General features: G+C 52.0%; 1 protein-coding gene across 1 annotated transcript in view; it reads right to left on the reverse strand.

Moving 5' to 3' along the window:
• mapkbp1 (mitogen-activated protein kinase binding protein 1) overlaps positions 1 to 22,589 on the reverse strand; it is a 339,461-nt gene that overhangs the window by 68,342 nt on the left and 248,530 nt on the right. The window contains 1 exon segment of the mRNA XM_038783933.1: positions 8,098 to 8,209. Within this exon segment, the coding sequence (XP_038639861.1) occupies positions 8,098 to 8,209 (112 nt within the window).

Here is a 22,589-nt window from a genome sequence, read left to right on the forward strand (position 1 = left end):
ATGAAATGACTGGGCTGGAATAAAATCAACATGCCCAGGGTCTCAGGTTTGAGTTGGAATGCACTGCCTGAACAGAGTTTGCTGCGTTTTCTTATTGGAATTTATTTTGTATAGGTCTGCAACTCCCTGAGACAGCTCTGCAGCAACTGCCCTTCGTGGGGGAGCCCATTTGATGTGCCAGGCTGCACCCTCCTTTATCTTTGCCCCTGCCCTCTTCTCCACCTTGGCAGCGCTGAGCCTTTGAGCCCCGTGTTGCACGCTGGCTGCTTGTTCATTGGCCAGCGTGAAATTCCGTTCCAGGGCCAATCATGGTCTGAAGCGCATTTCCCATCCGCTTCCCCGCCCCACCACCAAACCTGCACGCCCAACAAACGTAACATTCTGGCAAACTTCTGCTTGTTTATGCTGATTTATGCCAATAAATACCCATTTTGAGTTGGGGTACATTGTAATGAAATCAGCATGAATTTTGGGCGTTTACTGGCCTTGGCAAAATGAGAACAATTTCAGGTGCAAATTTCAGGTTTTGACTCTAAGAGCAAAATCCAGGTCCAATACCATGTAGAGTTAAAGCACAGATCAGCCACGGTCTAATTGCGCAGAGTGACAGGATTGAGGGGCCCAATGGCCTCCTCCCATAATTATATGGCCCTCAATTCCTGTAGTACCCAATACCTGCCTTCAGATGGTGGCAACACAGTACAAAGCAGACAGCAACAAGGAGATGACTATGCTCCATAAATAATGTGGCTGACAGAACTTGGAATGGGTCAGTCAGCTCCCACGTTAATTGAGGCTAAATCACCACGTCTGCTGAAAGGGCGTAACATTGAAGGTGGGTCAGCCACAGGAAATCATCATGGGCTGTTCACCATGGAATGCTATGTTCTGTGCAGGAGAGGATCACCATCACATTCACCGTACAGCAAGCTGGATTTACTAACCCCAATAACACACAGAGCTCCCTGTGTGGCTTCCACATTTCAGATTCCATCTCGTAAGTGATCTGGTGACTAACACACAGTTACTTCTCTTGCTGTTAAAGTTTCTAATTTTAGATCTCCCCTCCCAAAGGTTCCAGTCTGCTGCCTTTTGGGTTTTATAGATTCTGCCTGTCCTCCCTCAATGTTAATCTTCACAGGGAGCTTCACCCCCAGGCTCTCCAACCACTGACAGCCTAACTCCCTCACTGCTGAACGTTCATGCTGGTTTCCCTCCTTGCTCTGCCCAGACCCAATGCACTGACTCCTGTTGTAGCAGCCTGCACAATCACTGCAGCGAGAATTGAGAGGAGGAGTTGAACCTGCAAACCTGCTTGTCTGTGTGACTCACCTGAGGAGCAGTTCCCAAGGCCTTCGGACAGGGGCATTTTGAATGCGAGCTAGCTGCACTGGGTGGGAAGGGAAAGGGGATGGTGGATTTGGAATTTCTTCACAGGATTCAACTCAAATGGGACAAAAGCACTGTACACATGTGATCATTAGTCCTTTCAAGATGACTCCTGGGTTGGCACCTGCCTGGGAAACTCCTGTGCTGTGCAATTTTATTATTGGCCATCTGTTGCTGTCCTTTGTCCTTTTTCCCTCAATTTTCTCTGTTCCAGTGACCAACTGTTCCGTTGGCTCTAATAGTGGGTGCATTTTAGCCTCAACTGCAAGTTAACTGCAAGCTTAAAGTTATCTGGGCCAATAGGCACTAGACTTGTGATCCAGAGACCCAGGGTAATGCTCTGAGGATTAATCCCACACCGGCAGATGGTGGAATTTGAATTCAAATAAAAATCTGGAATTAAAAGTCTAATGATGACCATGAAACCATTGTTAATTGTTAACCTGGTTCACTACTGTCCTTGAGGGAAGGAAATCTGCTGTTCTTTCCCGGTCTGGCCTAGATGTAAATCCAGACCCACAGCAATGTGGTTGACTCTTACATGCCCCTCTGAAATGGCCTTGTGAGCCACGAAGTTAAAGGGCTATTAGGGGTTGGCAGTAAATGTTGGCCCTAGCCAGCAACACCCACATCCCATGAATAAATTTTAAAAAGCACATTGTCAGTCGAGAGACCAAGGGCAGAATTATCTGATAATGGGGCTATGTCCCCACGTCCGTGAGAAAACGGCCACGAATCACTCTGGACTTTCCTGGAGAAAGTCCAGACTAATTCTCTGTTTTGAAGGGGGGGTGGGGGGGTAGCAACGCTCTGGAGTAGTCCTCGCAGCTCTGGCTGCCGATACGGGGTCCTGCACTTCCGGCCACAGGTCCACGCATATGCGCATGGTGGACCCACACCGTGGACCCGTCCCGACAATGTAGGCCCCCCCCTCCCGAGATTGCACGCGCCCGCCGATTGGTGGCCCCCGGACCGCGAGCCTGGCCGTCCTGGAGGCCCACCCCGGTGACGGATCCCCCTGCCCCCCACCAGGGCAGCCGCAGACTGTGTTCGCAGCCGCCACTCCGAGCTCCCGCATGAGTGAACCACGCTGGCGAGAACTCGGCCAGTTGTCGGTGGAGAATCGCCGCGGGGACCTTTTTCAACACTGTCGACCACTCGTGTGCGATTGGTGGCAATTCTCCGGTGCCCGGAGAATCGTGGGAGCAGCATCGGACCTGATCGTGGGTCTGAAGCCCATTCTCCGCCCCCGCGCTGAGCACAATTGCGGTGCGGAGGCTCGGAGAATCCGGCCCATGCCTGTTCTTTGTCCCCCTCAAGGAGCACTGCTCAAATTTGGCTTCCAACATCCTGGACTGGTCTATAAGACTCAGGTGCGGTGGCTCAGACCTACTGTTCAGTTTTAAGGTCACTTTATCTCGCCTACTGCTGATCCCTGACGCGCTTGTGAGTGTCCCACTGTTTCTCTGCACCTTCAGCTAGAATCTACTTCACTCTCCCGAGCTGAAGTCCATTTCTCTTCCTCTCTGAACCTTATGGTGACCTCCACCATTGCCACCGTTTCCCTGCTCCATCATTGATTCTACACAACTCCTAGCTTTCTATTCCCGCAGAAATATCTCCGTCAGTGCATCCTCTAATTGTCTGCCATTTAAGCAACTTCCGGACTTGCTTGCCCCCCCATACCTGTCTCTGAACCTGGACATGAATGTTGAGTTTATGAATGTTCCAACGACTCCACCCTATCGACAGAAACTCAATGGCTCAGCATCTCCGGCATTATCTCTGACCTCCTCCTAATTCTCCTCACTATTTCCTGATTCATTCAAGGCTCTATGTATATATCCAAATCTTCCTTTGTAACCTTGAGTTTCTCCATTTGCATTCACATTTTGGCTGTCACTCCAAACACGATCAGCCCTATTTTCCCTATTTCTGTCCCACCAGTTTCTTCTTTTGTTTTTACCCCTTTTAGGCACCTCTCTCCTGCTCTCCCATCTTCTTCCTCTCTCCTGTCATCATGCCTTCTTTCATTTCTCCCCTCTCAGATATTCTTCCCTCACAAATCACCATCTCAACCTTTCACCTCTCCTTGACCTCGATCCTCCCCATCGCCAATTTTGACTCGACTACTCAGATAGGCCGACGGCGTCACTCTCTGTGTCTTTTGACATCTTCCAAAGGGTCCACCCAGACACTCATTATCTCCTACTTTCCAACAGCGGCCACAACTGCCCGGTCCAACTCTCTCGCTGACCTTCCCACTCAGCACACACACTTGGGGCTAATGTTTCAAACCTCCTACCCATCTTACCCACCCCTCCCACTGCGGACCCTGTGGATTCTACCAGCAGGATCCGAATCAGCCCTCCCTGTCCCTCTACTCGTCTCCCTCCAGAACGTCTGAGGCAACTTGTGAACAAGTCCCTTGCCATCCATTAGCTTATTGTGGTTGGTTGCAACAACATCATGCCATGAAAAGGTGGTGCCACTTTCACCCAAACTCAGGCCTCCCTGCTTGGTTTTACCGTCTACCACTTGCCTTGCATGGACAGCTGTGGGGACAGTGTATGCTGCGGTCCAGAGGGATCTGGCTGTCATTGTACATTTATAGAATTATTCATAGAATTTAAAGTGCAGAAGGAGGCCATTCAGCCCATCGAAACGTGCACCGGTCCTTGGAAAGTGGGGGATACTTAATCCCGCGTCTCCATCCTATCCCCGTGACCTGACCTAACCATTTGGCTATTAAGGGACAATTTATCTTGGCCAATCCATCTAACCTGCACATCTTTGGGCTGTGGGAGGAAACCGGGGCACCCGGAGGAAACCCACGCACACACGGGGAGAACATGCAGACTCCACACAGTCACCCGAGGCCGGATTTGAACCCGGGACCCTGGTGCTGTGAGGCATCAGTGCTAACCACTGTGCCACCCTCATGAAGGATAAAAGCTAGCATGTAGGTAATGCAAGTAATTAGGGAGGCAAAAGGAACGTTGGTCGTTATTGCAAAGGATATGGAATATAAATATAGAGAATTCTTGCTACACTCTAGAGGGCATTGAGAAGACTGCGCCTGGAGTACCATTTTAGTTTTCATATTTAGGGAAGGAGGGGCAGCACGGTGACGCAGTGGGTTAGCCCTGCTGCCTCACGGCGCCGAGGTCCCAGATTCAATCCCGGCTCTGGGTCACTGTCCGTGTGGAATTTGCGAATTCTCCCCGTGTTTGTGTGGGCTACGCCCCCACAACCCAAAGATGTGCAGGGTAGGTGGATTGGCCATGATAAATTGCCCCTTAATTGGAAAAAAATGAATTGGGTACACTAAATGTATAAAAAAAAATATATTATCATTTAGGGAGGGATATTCTGCTATTAGATACAGTTCAGAGAAGGTTCACTGGGCTGATTTCTGGGATGCAGGGGTTGCCTTATGAGCAAAGCTTGAGCAGGTTGAGCCTGTACCCATTGGACATTGGAAGAATGAAACAATCAAAATGGAGTTAAGGCCACAATCAGATCAGACATGATTTTACTGAATGGCACAGCAGGCTTGAGGGGCTTACTCTTTGCTCCTATTGCTCATGCTCCTGTGTAAACCATGTGATAGAGAGCTAGTCTGGTCAAGCCAGTAGGAGGTTATCAGTTAGGTTAATACAGTAGTCCCCCTTTATAACGCGGGTGTTGGGGTCCAAGACAGCCACCCGCGTTGCATCCGAGCCGCGGATATCCACGATGGGGGTTTTAAATTTATTTTAAAATCTATGCTAGCGCTTCCCCTTGTGAGTCTACGGGGGGGCGGGGGGAGAGGTCAGACCCCCGTAGACTCACAATGGGAAGCGCTAGCATAGCTTTTTAAATAAATTTAAAACCCCCATCGTGGATCTAATTAAAACAGTGTCAATTTCAGCGGCCGGAGAGGGAAGCTGCTCTCTCACTGAAACAATCAACCGGCCGCTGAAATTGACACTGCCGGCTGCTCTCTCCCTCCAATCAGTACCCCAGCAGCCACGGCCTGTACCCCAGCAGCCACAGCCTGAACCCCAGCAGCCACAGCCTGAACCCCAGCAGCCACAGCCTGTTCCCCAGCAGCCACAGCCTGAAGCCCAGCAGCCACAGCCTGTTCCCCAGCAGCCACAGCCTGTACCCCAGCAGCCACAGCCTGAAGCCCAGCAGCCACAGCCTGTACCCCAGGAGCCACAGCCTGTACCCCAGCAGCTACAGCCTGAACCCCAGCAGCCACAGCCTGTACCCCAGCAGCCACAGTACCCCAGCAGCCACAGCCTGAAGCCCAGCAGCCACGGCCTGTACCCCAGGAGCCACAGCCTGTACCCCAGCAGCTACAGCCTGAACCCCAGCTACAGAGGGGAGGGGCGATGTGAGACCATGCTGGTCTTGCAGAGGCCCGTATGACCCCCTCCTGTGTTCTCTGCTCTCTCCCTCCAATCAGCCGGCAGTGTCAATTTCAGCGGCCGGCTCACTTTGATCCGGAGAGGGAAGCTGCTCTCTCACTGAAACAATCAGCCGGCCGCTGAAATTGACACTGCCGGCTGCTCTCTCCCTCCAATCAGAAACATTAAAACTTAAAAGTTGGATTGGAGGGAGAGAGCAGCCGGCAGTGTCAATTTCAGCGGCCGGCTGATTGTTTCAGTGAGAGAGCAGCTTCCCTCTCCGGATCAAAGTGAGCCGGCCGCTGAAATTGACACAACTGACAGATGGGGTCCATAAGCCCCCCCCCCCGCGGTATATCGCGAACCGCGGTATTGTGGAGCGCGGTATAACGGGGGACTACTGTAGAGTGTCAACCCACAGCAGATTATGTACAGCAATCAGCAGGTTCAATTAAACAGTGTTGGACCTTCTCCTGTGTCGGAAGCCTGTTTCTCGTTTCACTGCATCCAGTTGCAGTCGATGTTAGACCAACACAGATAACACATCACCTCCCTTCCCCGAGACCAGAGAGTAACTTCAGCCACACGGCCCCACCCACTCCATCCTAGCCCTGAACTTGCAACTTTCTCTTGTTTCTCTCCCATCTCCTTTCATGCTCCCTACAAACTCATCGTGTCCATTGGACCAACCTCCTGTCCCCTCAACTCTATTCCCAATAAACTGTTAGCCACCCAACTTTCCTTCCAAAATAGTCAAAATTGTTAACTGTCCTCTATCAACAGGCGCCGTCCCTCTCATACTGAGAAGTGTGGAGGAACAGAGGGATCTTGGCGAAGACATAGGCAGATGAGGTGATTAAAAAGATTCACAGGATAATTTCCTTTATTGGTCGAGGCCTAGGCCACAAGAGCTGGGAGGTTATGCTCGTACTGTTAGGCCACAACTAGAGTACTGCATACAGTTCTGGTCACTGCTTTAATAGAAGAATGTACCTGGGAGTGTATAGAGGAGATTCACAAAGATGTTTCCTGAAATGCGGAATTTCAGCTTCGGGAAAGAATTGCATTGACTGGAATTATTTCCTTTGGAGGAGGCTGGGGGAGATTTAACTGAGGTGTTTAAATTGTGAGGGGTCTGAACCGGAGGGCTGGTTTAGCTCACTGGGGCTGGCTTAGCTCACTGGGCTATATCGCTGGCTTTTCAAGCAGGCCAGCAGCACGGTTCGATTCCCGTACCAGCCTCCCCGGACAGGCGCCGGAATGTGGCGACTAGGGGCTTTTCACAGTAACTTCATTGAAGCCTACTCGTGACAATAAGCGATTTTCATTTTTCATTTCATTTTTTCATTTCATTAGCAGAAAGTCAATAACCAAGGTGCAGCGATCGAAAGTCATTGGTAGAAAGATGAGAGAGGAGTTAATGAGAAATTATTTTCACACAGAGGGTGGTGGAGCTCTGAAACTTACTGCCTGAAAGGGCGGTGGAGGCAGAGACCATCATGACATTTTAAAAAATACTTGGAGATGCACTTTAAACGGCAGCATTCTTTGTTTGATAACGCTCCTGTAAAATACCTTGTGATGATCTAAGCTCCTGAAGGCAAAGGGATTTGTTATACATCAGCATAAGTTTTATGATTGATGCTCTCAATGCTGAACTTGGGGTGAAAGAAGAACATTGGGAGAATTCCTGTGATTGTGAATCAGCCGCGCTCTCATTCCTACCTGAGTATGCTCTCTCCTTGCACATCGGGAAGGGCTGACCATGAGGTGTACCCAGTGTTGTGAAAGGGAACAATATTTCACTCACGTTGCAATGATGACACTGTTTCAGCCCTGCTCACCTGGAGGCAAGATAAATATTCTGGTCCCTCAGTGGCATAACCCCCACGAGGACCATGGGGAAACCATCATTGATCTCCCTCGTGAAGTATGAGCTGCCCAGGTAGGCAGTGGAGGCCTACCACCTGGGGCTTGTGTTGAGCAAAGGTTAAAAGCAGGCCCAGATCGGGGCCTGGTCAGGCAAGTCCTGCCAGCTGGGATTGCACTGGGAATGAGATGCTGGGTTATGCAGAACCTTGTAAATACTTGTAAATAAATCCATATAACGTTTATTCTGCGTCTTTACACTCAGAAAACGGGGGTTGCTACAGGGACAGCTTGCCGGTGATGGAAAAGAATCTTTGGAATTGTGGGTGATGAAGTACAAACTGTTTTGGATGTAGGAGGGGCACAACCCATTCCGGAAGCAATTTTAATCAAACGGCAAGAGTTTCCGGCAAATCATCAACTGGAAGACAATTTCAGAGCTTACCTGAGTGGCCAAACATGGTGGCAACACATTCGCCCGTGTAGAAATCAAAGATGGAGAGGTTCTTGTCGGAGCAGCTGGTTGCTATGAACAGCCCAGAGGGATCAATTTGCACCTGGAACAAGTTCAAGGGCCGCAATATCATTATTTTCTCAGGAGTCTGACGCACACAGACACATCGGGCTGGATTCACCCATTTGGAGGCTAAGTGCCGATGCCGGCGTGGGAACAGTGGCATTTTACGGTGCCACAATCGGCACCGACCCCTCACTGACCCTGTGATCAGTGAAGGGCTAGCAGACGCGCCGGATAAAACTTCCATCTCCTATGCCAAAAACGGCTGGAGAATAGCCAGGCCTGTGACCGCGCATGCGCACGGGCGGTGACCTGCAGAGTTCGCGCCGTAAAACATCACGCCTGCTGTGCAGGGACCCGAACTCCCAAATACTTCACACCTGGCCACCCCCCACCATTCCCCACAGCCCTCATGGAAGCCCCCCAGCCCCACCACAGCTCCCGGCCGACTGTGGCAGTGTTGGACACAATCCGCAGACGCCACGCTCGGTTCCTCACCGCTCAGACCACATGCCAACCGTGCAGTCAGAGACTTGGCCCATCGAGGTGCGGAGCACAGGGAGGGCTTTCAGGTGACTCGCTAACACCGTTCCAACGGAGGGAATGGATGATAGAAAACTGGTGTTGAGCCATTATAAGGGATTCTCTGCCCGATCGCCGATTACGATATTGCCATCGGGCAATGGTGAATCCCGCCCAGTGTGTCAGTCAGAACAGAGACAGAGGGTGGGATTCTCCGTCCCACTGCACCAGTTTCCTGGTGCGGGCGTGCTCCCGCCAGCTGCGGGATTCTCCGTCTCGTCAGCCGGCCAATGGGGTTTCCCAATGTGAACAGCCCCACACCGCCGGGAAATCCCCGGGCTGCCAGCGCAACGGAGAATCCCGACAACGGAGAATCCAGCTCAGAGTGTCAGTCAGTCATTACACAGACTGAGTGTCAGTCACGACGCAAAGTGAATGTGGGTCACTACACAGAATGAGGGTTGGTCACTACACAGAGTGAGTGTTGGTCAGTCGCTACACAGAGTGAGTTTCGGTCAGTCACTACACAGAATGAGTGTCGGTCAATACACAGTTAGTGTCAGTCGCTAAACAGAGTGAGTTTCGGTCAGTCACTACACGGAGTGAGTTTCGGTCAGTCACGGCATGGAGTGACTGTCACTGCACAGAGTGTCGATCACTACACAGAGTGCGTGTCGATCAATACACAGAGTGCGTGTGGGTCACTACACAGAGTGCATGTGGGTCACTACACAGAGTGCGTGTGGGTCACTACACAGAGTGAGTGTCGGTCAGTCACTACACAGAGTGAGTGTCGGTCAGTCACTACACAGAGTGAGTGTCGGTCAGTCACTACACAGAGTGAGTGTCGGTCAGTCACTACACAGAGTGAGTGTCGGTCAGTCACTACACAGAGTGAGTGTCGGTCAGTCACTACACAGAGTGAGTGTCGGTCACTACACAGAGTGAGTATTGGTCAGTCACTACACGGAGTGAGTTTCGGTCAGTCACGACATGGAGTGACTGTCACTGCACAGAGTGTCGATCACTACACAGAGTGCGTGTCGATCAATACACAGAGTGCGTGTGGGTCACTACACAGAATGCGTGTGGGTCACTACACAGAGTGCGTGTGGGTCACTACACAGAGTGCATGTGGGTCACTACACTGAGTGCATGTGGGTCACTACACAGAGTGCGTGTGGGTCACTACACAGAGTGATTGTCGGTCAATCACTACACAGAATGAGTGTCCGTCAGTCACTGCACAGAGTGAGTGTCAGTCACGACGCAAAGTGAATGTGGGTCACTACACAGAATGAGGGTTGGTCACTACACAGAATGAGTGTTGGTCAATACACAGTTAGTGTCAGTCAGTCGCTACACAGAGTGAGTTTCGGTCAGTCACTACACGGAGTGAGTTTGGGTCAGTCACTACACAGAATGAGTGTCAGTCAGTCGCTACAAAGAGTGAGTTTCGGTCAGTCACTACACAGAGTGAGTGTCGGTCAGTCACTACACAGAGTGAGTGTCGGTCAGTCACTACACAGAGTGAGTGTCGGTCAGTCACTACACAGAGTGAGTGTCGGTCAGTCACTACACAGAGTGAGTGTCGGTCAGTCACTGCACAGTGTGAGTGTCGGTCAGTCACTGCACAGAGTGAGTGTCGGTCAGTCACTGCACAGAGTGAGTGTCGGTCAGTCACTGCACAGAGTGAGTGTCGGTCACTACACAGAGTGTGTTGGTCACTACACAGAGTGTGTTGGTCACTACACAGAGTGCATGTGGGTCACTACACAGAGTGAGTGTCGGTCACTACACAGAGTGCGTGTGGGTCACTACACAGAGTGAGTGTCGGTCAGTCACTACACAGAGTGAGTGTCCGTCAGTCACTGCACAGAGTGAGTGTCGGTCAGTCACTACACAGAGTGAGTGTCGGTCACTACAGAGAGTGTGTTGGTCACTACACAGAGTGCATGTGGGTCACTACACAGAGTGCATGTGGGTCACTACACTGAGTGCGTGTGGGTCACTACACAGAGTGCGTGTGGGTCACTACACAGAGTGAGTGTCGGTCAGTCACTACACAGAGTGAGTGTCCGTCAGTCACTGCACAGAGTGAGTGTCGGTCAGTCACTACACAGAGTGAGTGTCCGTCAGTCACTGCACAGAGTGAGTGTCGGTCACTACACAGAGTGTGTTCGTCACTACACAGAGTGCATGTGGGTCACTGCACAGAGTGAGGGTCGGTCAGTCACTACACAGAGTGAGTGTCGGTCAGTCACTACACAGAGTGAGTGTCGGTCAGTCACTACACAGAGTGAGTGTCGGTCACTACACAGAGTGAGTATTGGTCAGTCACTACACGGAGTGAGTTTCGGTCAGTCACGACATGGAGTGACTGTCACTGCACAGAGTGTCGATCACTACACAGAGTGCGTGTCGATCAATACACAGAGTGCGTGTGGGTCACTACACAGAGTGCGTGTGGGTCACTACACAGAGTGCGTGTGGGTCACTACACAGAGTGCGTGTGGGTCACTACACAGAGTGCATGTGGGTCACTACACTGAGTGCATGTGGGTCACTACACAGAGTGCGTGTGGGTCACTACACAGAGTGAGTGTCGGTCAATCACTACACAGAATGAGTGTCCGTCAGTCACTGCACAGAGTGAGTGTCAGTCACGACGCAAAGTGAATGTGGGTCACTACACAGAATGAGGGTTGGTCACTACACAGAGTGAGTGTTGGTCAGTCGCTACACAGAGTGAGTTTGGGTCAGACACTACACAGAATGAGTGTTGGTCAATACACAGTGAGTGTCAGTCAGTCGCTACACAGAGTGAGTTTCGGTCAGTCACTACACAGAGTGAGTTTGGGTCAGTCACTACACAGAATGAGTGTTGGTCAGTTGCTACACAGAGTGAGTTTGGGTCAGTCACTACACAGAATGAGTGTTGGTCAATACACAGTGAGTGTCAGTCAGTCGCTACAAAGAGTGAGTTTCGGTCAGTCACTACACAGAGTGAGTTTCGGTCAGTCACTACACGGAGTGAGTTTCGGTCAGTCACGACACGGAGTGACTGTCACTGCACAGAGTGTCGATCACTACACAGAGTGCGTGTCGATCACTACACAGAGTGCATGTGGGTCACTACACAGAGTGCATGTGGGTCACTACACAGAGTGCGTGTGGGTCACTACACAGAGTGCATGTGGGTCACTACACAGAGTGCGTGTGGGTCACTACACAGAGTGCATGTGGGTCACTACACAGAGTGAGTGTCGGTCAATCACTACACAGAATGAGTGTCCGTCAGTCACTACACAGAGTGAGTGTCGGTCAGTCACTGCACAGAGTGAGTGTCGGTCAGTCACTGCACAGAGTGAGTGTCGGTCAGTCACTACACAGAGTGAGTTTCCGTCAGTCACTGCACAGAGTGAGTGTCAGTCAGTCACTGCACAGAGTGAGTGTCGGTCAGTCACTGCACAGAGTGAGTGTCGGTCAGTCACTGCACAGAGTGAGTGTCGGTCAGTCACTGCACAGAGTGAGTGTCGGTCAGTCACTTCACAGAGTGAGTGTCGGTCAGTCACTGCACAGAGTGAGTGTCGGTCAGTCACTGCACAGATTGAGTGTCGGTCAGTCACTGCACAGAATGAGTGTCCGTCAGTCACTACACAGAGTGAGTGTCGGTCAGTCACTACAGAGTGAGTTTCCGTCAGTCACTGCACAGAGTGAGTGTCGGTCAGTCACTGCACAGAGTGAGTGTCGGTCAGTCACTGCAGAGTGAGTGTCGGTCAGTCACTACACAGAGTGAGTGTCGGTCAGTCACTGCAGAGTGAGTGTCGGTCAGTCACTGCACAGAGTGAGTGTCTGTCAGTCACTGCACAGAGTGAGTGTCGGTCAGTCACTGCACAGAGTGAGTGTCGGTCAGTCACTACACAGAGTGAGTGTCGGTCAGTCACTACACAGAGTGAGTGTCGGTCAGTCACTACACAGAGTGAGTGTCGGTCAGTCACTACACAGAGTGAGTGTCGGTCAGTCACTGCACAGAGTGAGTGTCGGTCAGTCACTGCACAGAGTGAGTGTCGGTCAGTCACTGCACAGAGTGAGTGTCGGTCAGTCACTTCACAGAGTGAGTGTCGGTCAGTCACTGCACAGAGTGAGTGTCGGTCAGTCACTGCACAGAGTGAGGGTCGGTCAGTCACTACAGAGTGAGTGTCGGTCAGTCACTACACAGAGTGAGTGTCGGTCAGTCACTACACAGAGTGAGTGTCGGTCACTGCAGAGAGTGTGTTGGTCACTACACAGAGTGCATGTGGGTCACTACACAGAGTGCATGTGGGTCACTACACTGAGTGCGTGTGGGTCACTACACAGAGTGCGTGTGGGTCACTACACAGAGTGAGTGTCGGTCAGTCACTACACAGAGTGAGTGTCCGTCAGTCACTGCACAGAGTGAGTGTCGGTCAGTCACTACACAGAGTGAGTGTCCGTCAGTCACTGCACAGAGTGAGTGTCGGTCACTACACAGAGTGTGTTCGTCACTACACAGAGTGCATGTGGGTCACTGCACAGAGTGAGGGTCGGTCAGTCACTACACAGAGTGAGTGTCGGTCAGTCACTACACAGAGTGAGTGTCGGTCAGTCACTACACAGAGTGAGTGTCGGTCACTACACAGAGTGAGTATTGGTCAGTCACTACACGGAGTGAGTTTCGGTCAGTCACGACATGGAGTGACTGTCACTGCACAGAGTGTCGATCACTACACAGAGTGCGTGTCGATCAATACACAGAGTGCGTGTGGGTCACTACACAGAGTGCGTGTGGGTCACTACACAGAGTGCGTGTGGGTCACTACACAGAGTGCGTGTGGGTCACTACACAGAGTGCATGTGGGTCACTACACTGAGTGCATGTGGGTCACTACACAGAGTGCGTGTGGGTCACTACACAGAGTGAGTGTCGGTCAATCACTACACAGAATGAGTGTCCGTCAGTCACTGCACAGAGTGAGTGTCAGTCACGACGCAAAGTGAATGTGGGTCACTACACAGAATGAGGGTTGGTCACTACACAGAGTGAGTGTTGGTCAGTCGCTACACAGAGTGAGTTTGGGTCAGACACTACACAGAATGAGTGTTGGTCAATACACAGTGAGTGTCAGTCAGTCGCTACACAGAGTGAGTTTCGGTCAGTCACTACACAGAGTGAGTTTGGGTCAGTCACTACACAGAATGAGTGTTGGTCAGTTGCTACACAGAGTGAGTTTGGGTCAGTCACTACACAGAATGAGTGTTGGTCAATACACAGTGAGTGTCAGTCAGTCGCTACAAAGAGTGAGTTTCGGTCAGTCACTACACAGAGTGAGTTTCGGTCAGTCACTACACGGAGTGAGTTTCGGTCAGTCACGACACGGAGTGACTGTCACTGCACAGAGTGTCGATCACTACACAGAGTGCGTGTCGATCACTACACAGAGTGCATGTGGGTCACTACACAGAGTGCATGTGGGTCACTACACAGAGTGCGTGTGGGTCACTACACAGAGTGCATGTGGGTCACTACACAGAGTGCGTGTGGGTCACTACACAGAGTGCATGTGGGTCACTACACAGAGTGAGTGTCGGTCAATCACTACACAGAATGAGTGTCCGTCAGTCACTACACAGAGTGAGTGTCGGTCAGTCACTGCACAGAGTGAGTGTCGGTCAGTCACTGCACAGAGTGAGTGTCGGTCAGTCACTACACAGAGTGAGTTTCCGTCAGTCACTGCACAGAGTGAGTGTCAGTCAGTCACTGCACAGAGTGAGTGTCGGTCAGTCACTGCACAGAGTGAGTGTCGGTCAGTCACTGCACAGAGTGAGTGTCGGTCAGTCACTGCACAGAGTGAGTGTCGGTCAGTCACTACACAGAGTGAGTGTCGGTCAGTCACTGCACAGAGTGAGTGTCGGTCAGTCACTGCACAGATTGAGTGTCGGTCAGTCACTGCACAGAATGAGTGTCCGTCAGTCACTACACAGAGTGAGTGTCGGTCAGTCACTACAGAGTGAGTTTCCGTCAGTCACTGCACAGAGTGAGTGTCGGTCAGTCACTGCACAGAGTGAGTGTCGGTCAGTCACTGCAGAGTGAGTGTCGGTCAGTCACTACACAGAGTGAGTGTCGGTCAGTCACTGCAGAGTGAGTGTCGGTCAGTCACTGCACAGAGTGAGTGTCTGTCAGTCACTGCACAGAGTGAGTGTCGGTCAGTCACTGCACAGAGTGAGTGTCGGTCAGTCACTACACAGAGTGAGTGTCGGTCAGTCACTACACAGAGTGAGTGTCGGTCAGTCACTACACAGAGTGAGTGTCGGTCAGTCACTACACAGAGTGAGTGTCGGTCAGTCACTGCACAGAGTGAGTGTCGGTCAGTCACTGCACAGAGTGAGTGTCGGTCAGTCACTGCACAGAGTGAGTGTCGGTCAGTCACTTCACAGAGTGAGTGTCGGTCAGTCACTGCACAGAGTGAGTGTCGGTCAGTCACTGCACAGAGTGAGGGTCGGTCAGTCACTACAGAGTGAGTGTCGGTCAGTCACTACACAGAGTGAGTGTCGGTCAGTCACTACACAGAGTGAGTGTCGGTCACTGCACAGAGTGAGTGTCGGTCACTGCACAGAGTGAGTGTCGGTCACTACACAGAGTGAGTGTCGGTCAGTCACTGCACAGAATGAGTGTCCGTCAGTCACTGCACAGAGTGAGTGTCAGTCACGACGCAAAGTGAATGTGGGTCACTACACAGAATGAGGGTTGGTCACTACACAGAATGAGTGTTGGTCAATACACAGTTAGTGTCAGTCAGTCGCTACACAGAGTGAGTTTCGGTCAGTCACTACACGGAGTGAGTTTGGGTCAGTCACTACACAGAATGAGTGTCAGTCAGTCGCTACAAAGAGTGAGTTTCGGTCAGTCACTACACAGAGTGAGTGTCGGTCAGTCACTACACAGAGTGAGTGTCGGTCAGTCACTACACAGAGTGAGTGTCGGTCAGTCACTACACAGAGTGAGTGTCGGTCAGTCACTACACAGAGTGAGTGTCGGTCAGTCACTGCACAGTGTGAGTGTCGGTCAGTCACTGCACAGAGTGAGTGTCGGTCAGTCACTGCACAGAGTGAGTGTCGGTCAGTCACTGCACAGAGTGAGTGTCGGTCACTACACAGAGTGTGTTGGTCACTACACAGAGTGTGTTGGTCACTACACAGAGTGCATGTGGGTCACTACACAGAGTGAGTGTCGGTCACTACACAGAGTGCGTGTGGGTCACTACACAGAGTGAGTGTCGGTCAGTCACTACACAGAGTGAGTGTCGGTCACTACAGAGAGTGTGTTGGTCACTACACAGAGTGCATGTGGGTCACTACACAGAGTGCATGTGGGTCACTACACTGAGTGCGTGTGGGTCACTACACAGAGTGCGTGTGGGTCACTACACAGAGTGAGTGTCGGTCAGTCACTACACAGAGTGAGTGTCCGTCAGTCACTGCACAGAGTGAGTGTCGGTCACTACACAGAGTGTGTTCGTCACTACACAGAGTGCATGTGGGTCACTGCACAGAGTGAGGGTCGGTCAGTCACTACACAGAGTGAGTGTCGGTCAGTCACTACACAGAGTGAGTGTCGGTCAGTCACTACACAGAGTGAGTGTCGGTCACTACACAGAGTGAGTATTGGTCAGTCACTACACGGAGTGAGTTTCGGTCAGTCACGACATGGAGTGACTGTCACTGCACAGAGTGTCGATCACTACACAGAGTGCGTGTCGATCAATACACAGAGTGCGTGTGGGTCACTACACAGAGTGCGTGTGGGTCACTACACAGAGTGCGTGTGGGTCACTACACAGAGTGCGTGTGGGTCACTACACAGAGTGCATGTGGGTCACTACACAGAGTGCATGTGGGTCACTACACTGAGTGCATGTGGGTCACTACACAGAGTGCGTGTGGGTCACTACACAGAGTGATTGTCGGTCAATCACTACACAGAATGAGTGTCCGTCAGTCACTGCACAGAGTGAGTGTCAGTCACGACGCAAAGTGAATGTGGGTCACTACACAGAATGAGGGTTGGTCACTACACAGAGTGAGTGTTGGTCAGTCGCTACACAGAGTGAGTTTGGGTCAGACACTACACAGAATGAGTGTTGGTCAATACACAGTGAGTGTCAGTCAGTCGCTACACAGAGTGAGTTTCGGTCAGTCACTACACAGAGTGAGTTTGGGTCAGTCACTACACAGAATGAGTGTTGGTCAGTTGCTACACAGAGTGAGTTTGGGTCAGTCACTACACAGAATGAGTGTTGGTCAATACACAGTGAGTGTCAGTCAGTCGCTACACAGAGTGAGTTTCGGTCAGTCACTACACAGAGTGAGTTTCGGTCAGTCACTACACAGAGTGAGTGTCAGTCAGTCGCTACAAAGAGTGAGTTTCGGTCAGTCACTACACAGAGTGAGTTTCGGTCAGTCACTACACGGAGTGAGTTTCGGTCAGTCACGACACGGAGTGACTGTCACTGCACAGAGTGTCGATCACTACACAGAGTGCGTGTCGATCACTACACAGAGTGCGTGTGGGTCACTACACAGAGTGCATGTGGGTCACTACACAGAGTGCGTGTGGGTCACTACACAGAGTGCATGTGGGTCACTACACAGAGTGCGTGTGGGTCACTACACAGAGTGCATGTGGGTCACTACACAGAGTGAGTGTCGGTCAATCACTACACAGAATGAGTGTCCGTCAGTCACTACACAGAGTGAGTGTCGGTCAGTCACTGCACAGAGTGAGTGTCGGTCAGTCACTGCACAGAGTGAGTGTCGGTCAGTCACTGCACAGAGTGAGTGTCGGTCAGTCACTGCACAGAGTGAGTGTCGGTCAGTCACTTCACAGAGTGAGTGTCGGTCAGTCACTGCACAGAGTGAGTGTCGGTCAGTCACTACACAGAATGAGTGTCCGTCAGTCACTACACAGAGTGAGTGTCGGTCAGTCACTACAGAGTGAGTTTCCGTCAGTCACTGCACAGAGTGAGTGTCGGTCAGTCACTGCACAGAGTGAGTGTCGGTCAGTCACTGCAGAGTGAGTGTCGGTCAGTCACTACACAGAGTGAGTGTCGGTCAGTCACTACACAGAGTGAGTGTCTGTCAGTCACTGCACAGAGTGAGTGTCGGTCAGTCACTGCACAGAGTGAGTGTCGGTCAGTCACTACACAGAGTGAGTGTCGGTCAGTCACTACACAGAGTGAGTGTCGGTCAGTCACTACACAGAGTGAGTGTCGGTCAGTCACTGCACAGAGTGAGTGTCGGTCAGTCACTGCACAGAGTGAGTGTCGGTCAGTCACTGCACAGAGTGAGTGTCGGTCAGTCACTGCACAGAGTGAGTGTCGGTCAGTCACTTCACAGAGTGAGTGTCGGTCAGTCACTGCACAGAGTGAGTGTCGGTCAGTCACTGCACAGAGTGAGGGTCGGTCAGTCACTACAGAGTGAGTGTCGGTCAGTCACTACACAGAGTGAGTGTCGGTCAGTCACTACACAGAGTGAGTGTCGGTCACTGCACAGAGTGAGTGTCGGTCACTGCACAGAGTGAGTGTCGGTCACTACACAGAGTGAGTGTCGGTCAGTCACTGCACAGAGTGAGTGTCGGTCAGTCACTGCACAGAGTGAGTGTCGGTCAGTCACTGCACAGAATGAGTGTCGGTCAGTCACTACAGAGTGAGTGTCGGTCACTACACAGAGTGAGTGTCGGTCAGTCACTACACAGAGTGAGTGTCGGTCAGTCACTACACAGAGTGAGTGTCGGTCACTACACAGAGTGAGTGTCGGTCAGTCACTACACAGAGTGAGTGTCGGTCACTACACAGAGTGAGTGTCGGTCACTACACAGAGTGCGTGTTGGTCACTACACAGAGTGCGTGTGGGTCACTACACAGAGTGAGTATCGGTCAGTCACTACACAGAGTGAGTGTGGGTCACTACACAGAGTGCGTGTGGGTCACTACACAGAGTGAGTGTCGGTCAGTCACTACACAGAGTGAGTGTCGGTCAGTCACTACACAGAGTGAGTGTCGGTCAGTCACTGCACAGAGTGAGTGTCGGTCAGTCACTGCACAGAGTGAGTGTCGGTCACTACACAGAGTGTGTTGGTCACTACACAGAGTGTGTTGGTCACTACACAGAGTGCATGTGGGTCACTACACAGAGTGAGTGTCGGTCACTACACAGAGTGCGTGTGGGTCACTACACAGAGTGCGTGTGGGTCACTACACAGAGTGCGTGTCGGTCAGTCACTACACAGAGTGAGTGTCCGTCAGTCACTGCACAGAGTGAGTGTCGGTCACTACACAGAGTGTGTTCGTCACTACACAGAGTGCATGTGGGTCACTGCACAGAGTGAGTGTCGGTCAGTCACTACACAGAGTGAGTGTCCGTCAGTCACTACACAGAGTGAGTGTCGGTCACTACACAGAGTGAGTATTGGTCAGTCACTGCACAGAGTAAGTATTGGTCAGTCACTACACAGAGTGAGTGTCGGTCAGTCACTACACAGAGTGAGTGTCGGTCAGTCACTACAGAGTGAGTTTCCGTCAGTCACTACACAGAGTGAGTGTCGGTCAGTCACTGCACAGATTGAGTGTCGGTCAGTCACTACAGAGTGAGTGTCGGTCACTGCACAGAGTGAGTGTCGGTCACTGCACAGAGTGAGTGTCGGTCAGTCACTGAACAGAGTGAGTGTCGGTCAGTCACTACACAGAGTGAGTGTCGGTCAGTCACTGCACAGAGTGAGTGTCGGTCAGTCACTGCACAGAGTGAGTGTCTGTCAGTCACTGCACAGAGTGAGTGTCGGTCAGTCACTACACAGAGTGAGTGTCGGTCAGTCACTACACAGAATGAGTATCCGTCAGTCAGTACACAGAGTGAGTATCCGTCAGTCACTGCACAGATTGAGTGTCGGTCAGTCACTACAGAGTGAGTGTCGGTCACTGCACAGAGTGAGTATCGGTCAGTCACTACACAGAGTGAGTGTCGGTCACTGCACAGAGTGATTGTCGGTCAGTCACTGCACAGAGGTGAGTGTCGGTCACTACACAGAGTGAGTGTCGGTCACTACACAGAGTGAGTGTCGGTCACTACACAGAGTGTGTTGGTCTCTACACAGAGTGAGTGTCGGTCACTACACAGAGTGAGTGTCGGTCAGTCACTACACAGAGTGAGTGTCGGTCACTACACAGAGTGAGTGTTGGTCACTACAGAGTGAGTGTTGGTCACTACACAGAGTGAGTATCCGTCAGTCAGTACACAGAGTGAGTATCCGTCAGCACTGCACAGATTGAGTGTTGGTCAGTCACTACAGAGTGAGTGTCCGGTCACTGCACAGAGTGAGTATCGGTCAGTCACTACCACAGAGTGAGTGTCGGTCACTGCACAGAGTGAGTGTCGGTCAGTCACTGCACAGAGTGAGTGTCGATCACTACACAGAGTGAGTGTCGGTCACTACACAGAGTGTGTTGGTCACTACACAGAGTGTGTTGGTCACTACACAGAGTGAGTGTCGGTCACTGCACAGAGTGTCGGTCACTACACAGAGTGAGTGTTGGTCACTACACAGAGTGAGTGTCGGTCAGTCACTACACAGAGTGAGTATCCGTCAGTCAGTACACAGAGTGAGTATCCGTCAGTCACTACACAGAGTAAGTATCAGTCAGTTTACTATTCAGAGTGCGTGTTGGTCACTTCACAGAGTAAGTGTCAGTCAGCCACGACGCACCGAGACCACTCCTCGCACTGAGACCCCCTCCTCAGAATGAGACTCCTCCTCGTACTTCTCACACATTCACTCATTCCTTATATGCTCACTCACCTGCACACACCCACCCCTAAGCCCACACCCACCTCTATGACTTCACACCCCATCCTATTTATTTACCCAAAATACTCTGGGCAGTAAGAGCTGGAAGTCAATGTGTAGTGAGGACAACCCCCACAACGCCACCACGGAAACCACCCACCCACCACAGGTCTGGCACTGTCGGCACAGTTGTTCCTGCCTCACTCACCATTTGGTTTCCCAGACAGCCCGGTCTCTGAAAGTTGGATACATGCGGAATAATATTGACACTCACCTTGATCAGGGTACCATCTTCTCCCTGAGATCCTTTATACAGCTTCTTCTGTTTCCCATTATTGATGTTAAATATCCTGCAGGGCAGGAAGACACATATTATGATATCAAATTGTGTTCGTGTCAATATATTCAACCTTCGGACTTCCGGTTGCAGTGATGCGGAGCTAAGCCGCACGTTCGGTAGCTACCGCTATTTTTGGTCTTTTGGGCTCTTTTATGGACCGTAGCGGTGCTGGCTGGACTTTTCACGGTGGGGGAACACATCCACTGCGCTTATCTGCACGGTAGATGGACTGGACCAGGAGTGGAGCGGTCAAAAAATCGGCTTTGGAGCAGAGAAAGGTGCGAGGCAGGAAAAACAAGATGGCGGCGGGCGGGGAACCGGCACCGTGGGCAGCAGTGGGCGCAGGAGCTACTTCAGAGAGCTGAAGGCTGAGATCCTGGACCGTTTAAGGCCTCACTGGACAAGCTCATGGCGCTCAGACGGCTCAGGGTGCAGAGATTCGAGAGCTGCAGCAAAAGGCCTCGGAGAGCGAGGACAAACTCCTGGGCCTGGCAGTGAAGGTGGAGTCGCACGAGGCGCTCCACAAGAAGTGGCTGGCGAGGATGGAGGAGATGAGGAAACCACTCACCGTCGGAAGAATCTGCGGATTCTGGGGCCTCCCGGAGGGGCTGGAAGGTGGGATTTGGGGGCCTACGTGGCTGCGATGCTGAAATCGTTAATGGGCGCAGGGGTCGTTCCAGGGACCCGTGAGCTGGAGGGGTGCCCATCGAGTGCTGTTGAGGAAGCCCAGGCCGAACGAGACGCATAGGTCGTGCTGGTCCGGTTTCACCGCTTCGTTGACCGTGAGTGCGTGCTGAGATGGGTGAAGAAGGAGAGGAGCAGCAAGTGGGAGAATGCAGAGATCAGGATTTATCAGGATTGGAGCGCGGAGGGTGGCGAAGAGAAAGGGCTGGTTTTAATCGGGCGATGGGAGTACTTCACAGGAAGGGGGTGAAGGTTGGCCTGTTCCAGCCGGCTCGCTTCTGGGTCACTTACAAGGAAAGCCAGCTCTACTTCGATTCTCTGGAGGAGGCCTGGGCCTTTGTCCAGGCGGAAGGAAGTTGGACTCGAACTGAGGACTGGGGGTGGGGAATGATGTACATAGTCCGGAGGCTCTGTCCTCCTTGGTATCCTTTTGTTTTTATTGGCTGTGTTCGATGTTGCCTTTTTGCTTGTCCTGCTTTTTCGACTTTTTGGGGGCTGTTAGTTATTTATTTGGGTGCTTTTTCGTTTTTTCACTGGTGGAGGGTTGGGGAGCTGTTCGCGGTCCCGCTGGGTCATGTGCCCGTCTTTTTCCCGCATGCTGGGTCGGGGGGGTGCGGGGGTTTGGGATGGAAGCGCGGGCTTTCTTCCCGCGCTGGAGGAGTAGTGGGCGGGGGCCAGCAAAGGGAGGGTGGAGTGGTGGTTGTGTTGCATCGGGGGCGGGGGGGGGGGGGTCGTTGGGATGGCGGGAGCAGCCGGGGTCAGCAGGAGTCGGCTGACTTACGGAAGTACGATGGAAGGGGTTACGCAGCTAGTGGGGGGGCCCTATCTTGGGAGGGGGGGGGAAATAGATATGTAATGGTGAGTGGTAGGCTTCAAGGGGAACGGGTGGTTCTGGTTAATGTGTAGCCCCCAACTGGGTCGATGCGGGCTTCATGCGGCGAATGTTGAGCCGGATCCCGGACCTGGAGACGGGAGGCTTGATCTTGGGAGGGGACTTAATACTGTGTTGGACCC

This window comes from Scyliorhinus canicula, chromosome 2 (genome assembly GCF_902713615.1).
Source record: "Scyliorhinus canicula chromosome 2, sScyCan1.1, whole genome shotgun sequence".
Taxonomy (NCBI): Eukaryota; Metazoa; Chordata; class Chondrichthyes; order Carcharhiniformes; family Scyliorhinidae; genus Scyliorhinus; species Scyliorhinus canicula.